Genomic DNA, 13,642 nt, shown 5'->3' on the forward strand with positions numbered 1-13,642 from the left:
TTCTCTTTGATTAACCTGTTCAAATCGAAAGCAGAAAAACGCCCTCCAATTTAAAAGCACTATGTAAATGCGTGTGGCTTTGCTATAGTTTCTTTAATCACTTCTAACTGAATTATGTTTATAGTAAGGCCAATCAGGAACAGCCTCTTCTGAACTTGAACCGGGTACTGAATAATGATGTTATTACTGTTTACAAAAGGAGTTCTTTTTTAAATAGGCACACATGCATATGTTTGTGTCTGTAAAGCATAGAAAATGCTGTAGAAGGGTGTGTACCATACTTAAAAGCATAGTTACTTATGGAGAAGATCTTTTCTCCTTTAAAAACAAACAAAGTAGGTTTGGGTATGTACCTGGGTGAAAGAACATTTGCCTAGCATGTTCCAAAACCTGGGCGTTGTCCCCACACTACCAAAAACAAAACAAGAAAGCAAACAAGCAAAACCAAGAAACTAAATGTGCATTATTTAGACAAAGAATTTTTTTTTTTTTTTGAGGCAGGTCCTTACTGTGGAGCCCTAGTATATGATACAGGCTAGCCTCAAACTCCTAACGTGATCCTCACACCTTACCACATTCTCCTAAGTAGCCAGAACCATGCAGCCATGGTATCCAGGTCAATACTTTGCTTTTGTAAAAGAGAAAAGGAAGGTTCAGAGAAATATTCTTTTTTTTTTTCCTCCAAGAACAAACTTGTCAACTCCCATGCCAACAGGTGAGAACACTGTCACCTCACCCAAACTTGATTTGTTTGGCCTTTTGACAAGCACAGCAACACAAGCCATTTTCCTCAAAGGGCTACAAAGTGACATTGCCACTCAAAGGTGCTTAAGAACTTCTTTCTCCCAGAGTTAATCTGCATGTCGCTGTTGTCAAGAGCGCACTGAGAATCCCCTACAGGAAAGCGCTGATAACATTGTGCATGTTTATGAATGGCTCTGGCTGGTGAAGCTGAGGTATGCTGGCTGAAGTCAGCAGCTGGATTGAATTTAGGAAAAGACTTCAGGGCATTAACTTTGGGGACCTCCCAAGGAATGGATGTGACTGGCTTTAACTCTGTGTCCTGGGTCAAGCCACATAGTTAATTCTCATTAAAAGCTAACCTAGATCCTTAGAGATAGTAAATGGAGCTAGTGAGACACACACGCACACGCACACACACACCTTCCTTACCGAGAGATACCATAAAGACCTTGGCTCTTATTGGCTCCTAAGCAAACTTCACCTCTGCAGGATCACAAGCTGTCTGAGGCCTATGAAAGACAAAATTCTAGTTGAGAAATTACCAGACACGTATGTGCCATTAAATGAAAAAAAAAATGTCAATGGGAGCCAGATGCAGTGGGGCATACCTGTAATCCAAGTATCGGAGAGATTGAGGCAAAAGTTTAAAAATGTTTTAAAAAGTAAATTCAAGGCCAACCTGAATTATGTAGCAAGTTCAAGGTAAGTGTGAACAATTGAGAGAAAACCTGTCCCAAAATCAGTCAGTAGGAATAAATAGATAAATACGTGTCTTAGTCAGTCCATGATTACGGCAACTCTTATAAAGGCAAGCATTTAATTGGGTCCAGCTTACAGTTTCAGAGCTTTAGTCCATTGCTGTCATGGCCGGAAGCATGGCAGCACGCAGGCAGACGTGGTGCTGAAGAGTAGCTGAGAGCTCTACATCTGGACCAGGCAGCAGGCACACAACATGACACTAGGCCTGGCTTGGGCATTTGAAACCCCAAAGCCACCGTCCGTGACCACTCCCTAACGACCAAGCGTTCAAATATATGAGCGTACGGGGGCCACTCCTATTCGCACCACCACACATGTATGTTCCATTCTTCACAATAGAAGTTGGTGGTGTCCCCAGCCCCAAATTTAAAATAAACATCCTTCTCTTAAGGTGTCACGTAGAGGTGACTGCTTGTGCTGAGAGGGGAGTTGTGGCTGCAGCTCAGCATCACATAAAAGCACACATGGCCATGCATCCTGTCCCAGGCCCCTCTCATAGCCAGGGCTTCCTTCTACCAGACAGTGTCTGCTGACCTGCCTCCTCTGGGCAGGGCTGTCAGTAACCACGTTCGGTTACTGTTCTAATGGAACAAGTGTTCTCTTTACAGACCTGACACACTTAGTTTAATGTCATTTCAGTTCTTACTGTAAACACTAAAGTTGTGGGTGGAGCCCTTTGCTTGGTTTTTCTTAATTGCTTCCCTTCCCTTTTTTTTCGTTCTCTTCATCCTTCCTTGCTAGAACTATTCATTTATTTATTTATTTATTTATTTTTGTCAAACCATATCAAATGTAACCAAAAATGGCATCTGGAGAAAGGATTCTGTTCAGGTTCCTATCAGGAAGTTCCTGAGCTTACAGTGTCCAGGCCAAAGCCCTGGGGTCACCGCCAAGTCCCCCTCAGTCCCAGAGGTCACTTGCCTCACTGGGGGGGGGGGTCCTAGGCCTCACCCACGATGAGACAAGCGTTCTGCCACTGAGCTGCAGCCCACAGCCTCTGGGTTTGGTGTGGTTTCTTGTCATTAGGTTTTAAAGCTTTAATTTTTTTAAAAAAAAATTATGCACTCTGGGGCTAGAGAGATGATTCAGTAGTTCAAAGCACTGGCTGCTTTTCCAGAGGATCCTGGTCTGATTGCCAGCACCCACATGGTAGCTCCCCGGCATCTAATGCAGCCTTCAGTCCTCCACAGGCACTGTGTGCGTGCAGTGCGCGATCATGCGTGCAGGCAAAACACCCGTACATAAAATAGATTGTTTGAAAGCATCATGCGTTCCAGTAAGTCAAACCACTTGAAAAACAAAAGAAAACGGCATTGGGATTAAACTGCACTTTACAGCCTGCGGGACACCTTCAATCATGTTGGCTCTTTACTGTAGCTTTCATCACCTCCCACCCTACTTTTTCCTTCATCAACATGCGGTTTCTTCTCCTCCCCCTCAGATGGGCAAGGCAGGCACGGTCTTCATCATTGGTAGTTCTCAGTTCTTTGGTGTGGAAGGAGCAGCGTGGTCGCTTAAACTTGATCCAGCCTCCTTGCTGCTTCCAGATGTGAACAGCTGCACGGAGGACTTACAAGAAGGCAGTACTCATAGGGCGCACAGCATGCCTGTAGCGCTCTCTGTGGCCCCTCTCACTGCTCCTTTTCAGTCATCTTTTCTGAAGGCTGAGGAATTTTTCTCTTGAGTCTCTGCCATCTTCAGTTTTGACTTAATAAGTTTCTCCATCTCAGCAGTATTGGGTTTGTCGGAATCGAGCTGTGGAAGGGGCGGAGCGAGGTGCGTGAAAACCACACGAGTCTGGTCAGCACAGGTCGCAGACACGTCTCCTTGAGATTATGAAACGTGTTCTCCTTATGAGTCTAACTGCACTGCCATGCATGCTGGGATGGGTTTACAGGCATGTGCTGCCACACGTGCCTAATAGCCATGTTGTTTTGTTTTGTTTTGTTTTAATATAAAAGTTATCTTTTAAAGCTTGCTTTCAACCAAGTCTTTGGAATACCAGGCTGGAGAAATGGCCCAGTGGTTGAGAGCACTTGCTGATCTTCTGGAGACTCTAGTTTAATTCCCAGCACCCCTGTGAAGAGGCCTGCAACCACATGTAACTCAGGGTCCAGAGAAGCAAGCACTGGATTTCCCAGGCATCCAGACATGTTGTGTGTACACACACACACACACACACACACACACACACAGAGAGAGAGAGAGAGAGAGAGAGAGAGAGAGAGAGAGAGAGATTGATTTTCATGTGTACATATATATATATATTTTTTAAATCCTTTAAAATTTATCTTTTTTTCACTTGTTTTAAACAAGTCTTTGAAATATGATGTATGTTTTACTTACAATCCATATCAGTTAGGGCAGCCATATTGGATTGCTAGATGCCCTTTTAACTGGCACACGGGCTGAGTCCACTTAGAGGCTGCTTCTCATGCCTAGGTTCATCCAAGGAGAAAATTAGCTCTTTTCACACACAACCCTGGTCCTTTCCTTGCCCTCTTCCACTCCCCACTATCACTCTCTCTTTCTGACATACATTATAATCTGTTGATGAAGATGAGCAAAAAAAAAAAAAAAATCCTACATTCTCTGCCTCTTACGGTTGGTCTGCTTTTTTATTTTGCTTGGTTGGGGTTTTGCCAAGGAAAGAAAAAGTAACCACTGTTGGTTATTTGTTTGTTTTCCTGTCTTAGGTTTCTTGGTTTCCTTCTGGTTCTTAGATACTGGTACTCCCCCTCAAAGTGTTGTGGAGCCCTCAAAAGATGGAGGGTCTATGCTTCACTGTGTTTGTGCCTTGGTGGGTTGTGGGGAACAGCATCTCGTATTCTCTAGTCTGAGGCCTTTTTCCGTGCCTGTCTCAACCCCGTCTCTTACTAGTGTACGTGCCTGATGAGTGGGAGGTAGCTCGAGAGAAGATCACCATGAACCGGGAGCTTGGACAAGGGTCCTTTGGGATGGTCTACGAGGGAGTGGCCAAGGGCGTGGTCAAGGATGAACCTGAAACCAGAGTAGCCATCAAGACAGTGAACGAGGCTGCAAGTATGCGTGAAAGAATCGAGTTCCTCAACGAGGCCTCGGTGATGAAGGAGTTCAACTGTCACCATGTGGTAAGAGGGTACCCAAGAAGCCAACATCAGACAGACAGACGGGAAGCATTCCCAGGGCCTCCCTCTCTGTCCTTGGCCACATCGATGGGATTGGTGCCTTGCCCTCTTCCCAACAGATAGTTTCCATGTTGGGTGTTCCTGTTGCCCATAGATCCTAGAGGTGGAAGCCTGACCCTCTCACCAGAACTCTGCTCGTGAACGCAGGCCCCAGCAACACAGTTCCAAAAGGCATAGGTCACCATCTGGGATGCGTGTCCTCTCTGAGTCCTTCTCCTCTTGAATCCTCCAGGTCCGGTTGCTGGGTGTGGTGTCCCAAGGCCAGCCTACCCTGGTTATCATGGAACTAATGACCCGTGGCGACCTCAAAAGTTATCTCCGGTCTCTAAGGCCAGAAGTGGAGGTCAGTTTCGATTCTCACCATGTTACCTTGCCTGCCTGGTCCACTTCCTGCTGAGCTCCCTTGTAGGAAACATGTCTTTTAATCCGTTTGCTCTTCAGCCCTGAATGTCTTGATGCGTGCTTTGTTGTGGGTCCCTTTGGTAAACGATTGTCCAAACTGTGAGCAGACTGGAATCTTGAGGAGAAGATGACGTCTGTCTTTGGCTCCCACCCATTCCACCTCAAGCATCTCTGTTCTCGTTTCTATATTCCCTCTAGCCCTGCCTACATCTTAAAACAACCGCCCCCCCCCCCACCACCTGCCATAGGACGTATCATGGCCAACCCTTCCCACTCACCCGTGCTAGCCTGCCCCCCTCCCCCCTGACTTTGCAGGACACTTGACTGTCTGTGTTTTCTCTTGTCCTGGTCCTCAGAGAGGGCCCCTTCTGTACCCCAGGGCCTTGTTTATAGCCAGCATATTTTTCAGTAAGTGTTTAGTAGAGGTCAGTATTTAGGCTGGCAGGGACCTTGACCTTCTTGTCCCTGGAAAGTTGCAGGAGTGATTCCCCACCCAGTCTGTGCACAAGACAGCTGTTTGCCCAGGAGCCCTGCACGCACATGCACACACACACACACACACACACACACACACACACACACACACACACACACACACACACACACACACGTGACCACACTGCCCTCACCCTGATGGCACATACTACTCTTCCCTTGCCCTAACCTTACTGTAGAGACTTCTCGAACCCTGTACCTGATCTTCAGGCTGGATAATAAGCCAGCTTGAACTTTTAAATGCTAATCACTCCAGCCACGTGGTTCTGCTTAGTCTGGTGAAATTTCCAAATTGTAACTCTGAGAAGGTCCTTTGTAGTCCTTAATCAGTCCTGTGGAGTCTCCTGCTTCTGTTGTCCTAGCCCACAGCCAGCTTTTTGGCACATGTAAGTCTGATTTTCTAAATCCTTAAGTTCTAAGAGTACACTGGTAGGCATGTTTGAGAAATATTGCCAGGACCAACAGCTGCCTTTTATGGGGCTGCCTCAGTGGTTCTGGTGTCCTCACTTCCACCGTGACTTCGTCACCTGTGGATAAGCTGCTTGTCTGCCTGCATTCTCTATACGTGGAAACTTCCCCTTCCTGGTTTTGTTCCCGTTCTCTGCTTACACTTTTGTTTCCTTTTCCTCTCCAACTTAACCATCTCCCAAGTGATGGTTCCTTCGTTTTAGTTCCGAGTACCTGTTCACAAATGTCCTCGTTTATTTTTAGCGGGTGCCTTTCAGGCTGAGTGGCAGAGCCTCTAAGCTCTGCCTGTTGTTCCCAGCATCAGCCCCTGGCTCAGGGTAGACCTCTGCCTGTCCCACTAATATCCAATCTACAGGAGAAAAGCTTGTTTAAGGAGGTGACTGGAGTGTGGTCCTTTAAGGCACCTCCTAACACCAGGGAGTAGTTAACTCTTTCATTCCTAATTCATGCACAGAGTAAAACCTGTAACTTGTGGTCTCAGGGCTGTTGGTTGCCTCCACTTCTCAGGCAACTGTAAGAGGCCTTTGGGCCCCAGGTTCGTCATGTATGATAAACAGATAGAGGGGTAGAGAGACGGCTCATCAGATAAGAGCACGGGCTGTTCTTCCAGAGAACTCTGGTTGGATTCCCAGGACCCTCGTGGCAGCTCACAACTGTCTGCATCTGTCGTTCATCTGGCCTCCGTGGTAACCAGTTGTGTAAGCGGTACACAAACATACATGCAGGCAAAACACCCATGTACATAAAGTAAAATTTTAATTTAAAAAAACTGTAAAGATACAAGTTGAATTACTAAAGTCCCTTTCGGAAGTAAAACTTAACCTTTATATTCATTAGATCTAGACTTTGTTCCTCTAACTCAGAATAAAAATGTATTTGCATATATATATATACACACATATATGTATATATCTATATTTTCTAGCTTCAGAATGTGCACAATAGCTTCAGTATATAGACCTAGCTTCAGTATATTCTGCCCCTCCCTCATTGCAGTTTGCTTATTTATTTATTTACTTAAATAAATGTGTGGGTTTGTGCTCGTCTCAAGGGTCTCTAACAAAATTAAAGATTCCTACTCTCTTGAGATGAAGGAAAGAGTGACAACATGCTGTCATGACCTGACAAAATGTCAGCCCTTTTCTGCATATAATTAAGTTACTTTTGTTGATTATTTTTCACATGATGAGTGGCAGAGTCCTTTTGAACAGCAGTCATACTCCAGTATGCATTGTGAGCCTAAGTACGTGTCACCTGCATAGGTCTTACTTTGCCATGCATATTTAAAACCCTAAAGACACTAAAAGACAGTGTGAAGGAGGGAAGCAACGGGATAAAAACAAATGGAGGATCCAGGCTTCCTCCAGATAATGTCACAGCCCCTGGAAACATCCCCTGGATTATAGGTAGGGGACCCTGAAGCAAAGTAAAGATGATGAAGTAAATAAGTAATAAATAAATGAATAAGCGAGCTCAACTAAGTCTGTCATGAAGTGTGGAGAGCACTCCTAGACATACGGGGCGAGCAGGGGGGCTGTTGCCTGGCTTCTCAATCCTGGCATCTGGTGAGAACTTAGCAACCCTGGGCAAGAGACAGAGTTCTCTTGTTCGTTGTGGTCAGAGTTCGTGGGGCCTGTGTAGTGTATGTAGCCCAGATAGTGTGATCTCAAGGCCTTGTAGTGCTCTTCCTGTGACTCTCAAAATGAGTTAAAGAGGTGATGTATGAAAGTGAGATGGCCTGATAGCATTGTATGGGACACTCTGCTCTTGGGGAAACCAAGGCATAATTTATTGTACTGGTACTGACGTACAAGCTAGTTAGTGTCTAAACTGTGGGGTCATGATTGGTTTTACACATGGGATTGGAGTGACAGGGAACCTTGGGAATTTTTTACTTTTGCATGTATGTAGCAGGTGTGCATGCTCGTGTGTATCTACATACACCTTGAGGGAGTTGGTTTTCTTTTCTCACCATACCAGTGTTGGGAATTGAACATGGGTTTCTCAGTCTTGGCAGCAGGTGCCTTTACCCACTAAGCCGTTCTCATCAGTTACTTAGGCATATATTTTATTTTGTCAGAATGAATTTATCACTTCTTAGGTTAATTCTTTTCAATGCCAAAGGCCTTCACTGCAAACAGGGTATTTGTCCATGTTGCTGGTCACTGACCTTGGTCTCCTCCAAGGTGACCTCCGTCTGAACTCCAGCTATCCTCAGTGCCCATAGAAAACAGCAATCCAAGCCGACAGCATTCGTCTTCATATCTTTGTACCTTAGAGCAAGGGAGTAAAGATAAATAAGTCCTGGCAGCTTCCCTGGGAAATCCAGCGTGTGGCGATCCAGTTAGGAAGTGTGTGTGTGTTCCGTGTGGCCTTTGTACAAGTGTGCCGTCCTCCCTCGTACTTGCACTTCGTAGCTTTGAGAGCCAAAGGAACATACTCACGAGTTGGAGCCTAAGTAACTGAGGGCCCTTAATACCTAACCTTGCCATTTCCCTTTAAACAATTTTGTCCTGCTACAGATAGAAAATAATGGGCAGGCGAGATGGCTCGCTGGTTAAAGTGCTTGCCCCACAAGCAAAAGGACCAGAGTTCATGCCCTCAGAAACCACGTAAATGCAGGGCAAGTGCAGCAGCCTACCCATAATTCCTGCCTTGGAAGGGTCAGTCGGGATGCTCAGCTCAGAGCAAGCCGTGTTGGCCGACTTCAGGTTTGATGGGAGGCCCTGCGCCAGCAGCAATAAAATAATTCCCAACGTCAACCTCAGACCTCCACATTCAGGCACATGTATGCATGGGGCGGGGGCGGAGAAGAGAAGGCTGGCCCTAAGGTGTGTTGATTGGTGTTTCCCCTAGCTGCCCTGTGACAAGGCCAGGGGACAAACACATGACTTTATTACAAGCAGATGATGCCAGCGATCAGCAATAATATATGTTCCTTCTGAGCAACTCCTGGCGTCCTTCAGGCAACCTGTGGTGCTCAGATCAAATCACCAAGGGTTTGCAACCCTAGATTAAAGCTGCAGGTGGGGAAGAAGAAGTCTCAGATGCTCACATTTTTGTTATGTTTTGTTTTTGAATCCACAGCAGAATAATCTAGTCCTAATTCCTCCAAGCTTAAGCAAGATGATCCAGATGGCTGGAGAGATTGCAGATGGCATGGCCTACCTCAATGCCAACAAGTTTGTCCACAGAGACCTTGCTGCTAGGAACTGCATGGTAGCCGAAGATTTCACAGTCAAAATTGGAGGTGTGTCCCTTGCTTTCCAGATCGGAGCAGAAGCTGAAGTCACAGGTGGTTTAGGGACTGTGCAGTCATTAGTCTGCCCCGAGAGAGGTCTTCAGTACATCGCAGGGGCACAGTGGCTTGTCCAAAGATGTGTAGAGTACCTTAACGTGGTAGTCCAGACAGGGTTAGGGTTCCCGGGTAGACTGTTGATTACCAAAAAACAGTTACGATGGCGTGATTCCTCGAGTGATTTTGGCTTGAGGATGAAAGTCAGCTGTCCAGTCTCCTCCCCCTTCAAGTCTCTTGATTTACAAAGAGCATTGTTCCTAGATTGGCCCGTGAGGTTCCTAGGGAGCAAACAAACGGGTGAGGCCCCTGCACAGTGTAATGGTGGTGATTAATAAGGTGGGCATGTCAGTCCCCAGAGGAGGGCAGATCACTGCTTACTGGATCTCACGCCTAGAACTGGTCAGCTCAAAGTTCTTCCCTCACTCTTCCGCTACCAGGTTTCAAACCCAGGACCTCAATGCAGTTCAGTTAAGCACTGAACTACATCCTCCAGTTGTAGCTCCAAGCTCTTGACCTTCCTGTCATGCATAGCGCATCCTGCCATGGCCTCAGCTGCTCAGCCTACACGATATAGACCCCTTGTTGCTACCAACGCAGTGTGGTATTAAAACACTGGCTGGACTACTCTGGTCATTGGCTAGACAGTCTTCCTGCCCTCTTAGTTTGTATGTTGGCTTTGTTTTTTATTTGTCTTTTTCTTTTGAAAACAACAACAACAAAAACTATAGTGATAAGAAATGCAAAAGCTATCAGCCACTAACCTTTGGCCACCTCCTGCACATGTATTCTACAGATGTTTTTCTTGCCTAAACCCTAGCAGTGATTTTTTAAAAGATTTACTTATTATATATTCAGTGTTCTCCCTGTGTATGCCTTCAGAACCAGATCTCATTACAGATGGTTGTGAGCCGCCGTGTGGTTGCTGGGAGTTGAACTCAGAACCTCTGGAAGAGCAACCAGTGCTCTTAACCTCTGAGCCATCTCTCCAAATCCGACTGTTTTTTTTCATGAGCTATTTTTCTGTCTTAGCAGTGAGAGTCTTCTCTATAGAGGTTTCAAAAGTCAGGCTGTCGGTCGTGATTTTGCCTCGACTGCAGAAGTTGGGGTGTTGGCATGCTGTAGTGTCATAGGACAGATGTAGTCATTGGAGTAACCAAAGAGTCCCCATGGCATGTCTGTCCCTGGGCTTGCATGCTCATATTTGGAGCACTGGGTGAGCAGTCCTCAAAAGGATATCATACCCCAGAATTTCAAGATAAGAGCTGTCCTTTTACCAGGTCTTATGATCCTTCCTGGCTCCCATTCCTCACACAGGGACCCAGATTTTACTCCTCAGAGGAAGCCACTGTGTATCTGAGTGGCCTGGGGCAGCTGCCTTGCATCCTTGTGGCATGTTTCCCCGCCACTGACATGCCAGTGATGATAGGCCAGGCACAGAGATGCTTAGACAGCAAGCCTGTGCCTGTGTCCTCATCCTGCCTTCCTGTGCTCGCTTCCCAACACAGGCAGAAACTCACTCGGAGGAGGCTGCTTTGTCCTACTTTGCATTACAGTTGGAAACATGCTTTTTTTTGCTTCTTGCCGTTTTAAATTCAAATCAGTAAGGATTATATTTTCTGTTTAACCATGTGGCGTATTTATGAGGATATTTTCTATTATAATTACGATTTTTCTTTTTAGAATTAAATTTTCTGTGCCTGTTTAGGAGGTGGGGGTCGTTCTGTTTTTCTTTTGCATTTAGGAGGAGAGATTGTTTTCTAAGAATTCCCCTTCTCTGCAAGTCAAAGCATATCCCCTCATCTGAATGCCACTGGGTTAATTTAACTCTGAGATGAGCCTTGAGCACTTCCTTTTTCCTCTTCAGATGGGTTTCTTGGTGTCCCTCAGTGCCCCCTGTCTCAGGAGTCACAAACCCTAACTCAGTTCACCAGGGGCAGCTGGCAGCTCATACGCAGTGCAAGTCAGTTGTGTTGCTTAACATCCAAGCGACCTCATTCCCCGTGGAGTTTGTTCTGTTTCTGTGGCCTCACCTCTTTGTGGCACCGCTTAGACACTTTTATAAATTATTGAGGCCAGAAATGTCTTGTATAGTGACTGATCATGTCTTACTATTTCTGCCTCATAAAGTTACAGGCGGCAATACTCAGCCTTCTCGGGGTCTCACCATGAGTGTGGGGAAAGCCAAGGAGGACTCCAGGCCAGGCCTGCCCCAGCACCTGTGCTGCAACTGCCCTAAGACCTGATCCAGCTAGGTAACCATGCGACTTCTCTGCACCCTCCAGATTTCGGTATGACACGAGACATCTACGAGACAGACTACTACCGGAAAGGAGGGAAGGGGTTGCTGCCTGTGCGCTGGATGTCTCCCGAGTCTCTCAAGGATGGAGTCTTCACCACTCATTCCGATGTCTGGTACGACCCATTTCCCTACAGGGCCAGCTTAGACCTTCCCGCTGCTGACCCAGGCTCCTGGGTCATTCTCCTCCTGGTCTCTGTTCACTGTTACCCATTGCCAGTGTGAGTTGAGCGTTCAGTGCCCCGTAGTTCTCTGTCTCTTAGACATTCCTGTGTGGAGTCCATTAGAGCAAAAAGGTATTCGTGGGACTCTAAGGAGTGTGTAGAACCAACCCTTCCTTCCCCTTTTTAGCTAGTATTAATTATGTTACCAAGAAGTGGGGATGCCAGAAGTCTGAGCTTCCACGTCTGTCTGCTTCTCCTCTGCCTGTTTGCCCTCTCTTTCCTCACTCTCAGTAGCTTAGTACTATGTCTATGACCCTACCTCACCTCACTGAACCTTCAGATCGAAGGCAGTGCTTTATTTAAAAACAATACTTGAGAGTCTTAGTTGTGGTTTTCTGATGGTCCCATCTGATATCTCTCTCTCTCTCTCTCTCTCTCTCTCTCTCTCTCTCTCTCTCTCACACACACACACACACACACACACACACACACACACACACACACACACACCACACACACACCACACACACACATACACGTAGATGTCCATTGTTGCTGACCCAAAGCATCCTCATTAGTAATAAACGTGCCCTGTGGTAGAAGCACACTGGCCAAAGGGGTGCAGAGTCTTCTCTGAGGCTTGTAGTGACAGGTTCCTTGGAAACGCCATGTAGAGGTCATCGGGTTCCAAAATACAACCAGAGTTCCTGGCAGGCAGGAGCCCTGGCATGTCCCCCTCCTCCTCGAATGTCAGCAAGTGTCTTGGCTTTCCTCTCGGGAGATCCTGTTGCTGTTGTGATACAGAAATGGTAGTTGTTTACTGCAACTGCAGATGATCACACAGAGAAGCTATCCCAGTAGTGACTGACGTCATTTCCTCAGCCTCGTGAACCCTTCCTGGTCAGAAGCCTGGGATCTTACTTGGAAGACAGGTGCAAATTGGAAATAGCATTTGAATATGACGCAGCACAGCCTGGCTGTTCCCTGACTCGAGGACGAGGTCTGTTCTGCAGTTAGCACATCCGAAGTTACCTCTTTACTGTCAAGTCAGAGCACTCTGCTCTGTGCTTAGAGGAGGTTGCAGGATAAGGCACACCTAGGGCCACACTTCATCTGTTTACTCTGAGCTTCATGCTTGTGGAAGCTCTGAGGTCAGCTTGCCGGATAGGAAAAGCGGAGTCGGCAGAGGGAAATCAAACTGAAGTCTCACACAGACTCCCTCTACCCCAGTTCTGGGTAGCACCTGTCACTACAAGCCTCAGTGAGGGCCTCGCAGGGTGCTCCCTGCCCATCTCCTCCACTGTGACTACATAGCTGTTAGGAACCAACGAGAAAAATGCCTGTATAAAGAGGAAAGGCATTCAGAATTCATTCCGCCAAATGCTAAGGCATTGGCAGTGCTGAGCATTTGTTTCCTCACCCAACCTTTAAGCACACAACAGCTGGGACAGCAAGGACACTGGGATGTATAAACTCTGTTTCTTAACTGTAACTGAAGCTGTGCTCTTGGAAGAACGGCAGCCATTTTAGAACGACTTCACAGTCCTAAGACAATTGCCCTTAAGTAGGTAAAACTCCAAAAAGAAATCCAGAGGGTTTTGTTTGACTTTGTAGGAGACCTTAGGAACATGGCGCTCGGAGGCACCCTCAGGTCAAGCGACGCCCTGGATGGCATCGATATTTATCACAGCTGTTACTTGAGCTTCTGTGGAGATGTTCCAGGGACTGTCCCCTCCCTCACACGGGCACGCAGGCCAGCCCGTGTCCCTAGACATCTTTTGTTATTTCTGATTGTGTGCTCTGTCTTCCTACCCTCCATCTGAGCAGACTGCTGGCGCAGGGCAGGAGA

The 13,642-nt window shown here is 46.6% G+C and overlaps 1 protein-coding gene across 1 annotated transcript in view; it reads left to right on the plus strand.

The window, feature by feature from the left end:
* Igf1r (insulin like growth factor 1 receptor) overlaps positions 1 to 13,642 on the plus strand; it is a 276,403-nt gene that overhangs the window by 253,026 nt on the left and 9,735 nt on the right. The window contains 4 exon segments of the mRNA XM_051148717.1: positions 4,384 to 4,613; positions 4,903 to 5,013; positions 9,123 to 9,285; positions 11,616 to 11,745. Of these exon segments, the coding sequence (XP_051004674.1) occupies positions 4,384 to 4,613; positions 4,903 to 5,013; positions 9,123 to 9,285; positions 11,616 to 11,745 (634 nt within the window).

This window comes from Acomys russatus, chromosome 7, assembly GCF_903995435.1.
Source record: "Acomys russatus chromosome 7, mAcoRus1.1, whole genome shotgun sequence".
Lineage (NCBI taxonomy): Eukaryota > Metazoa > Chordata > Mammalia > Rodentia > Muridae > Acomys > Acomys russatus.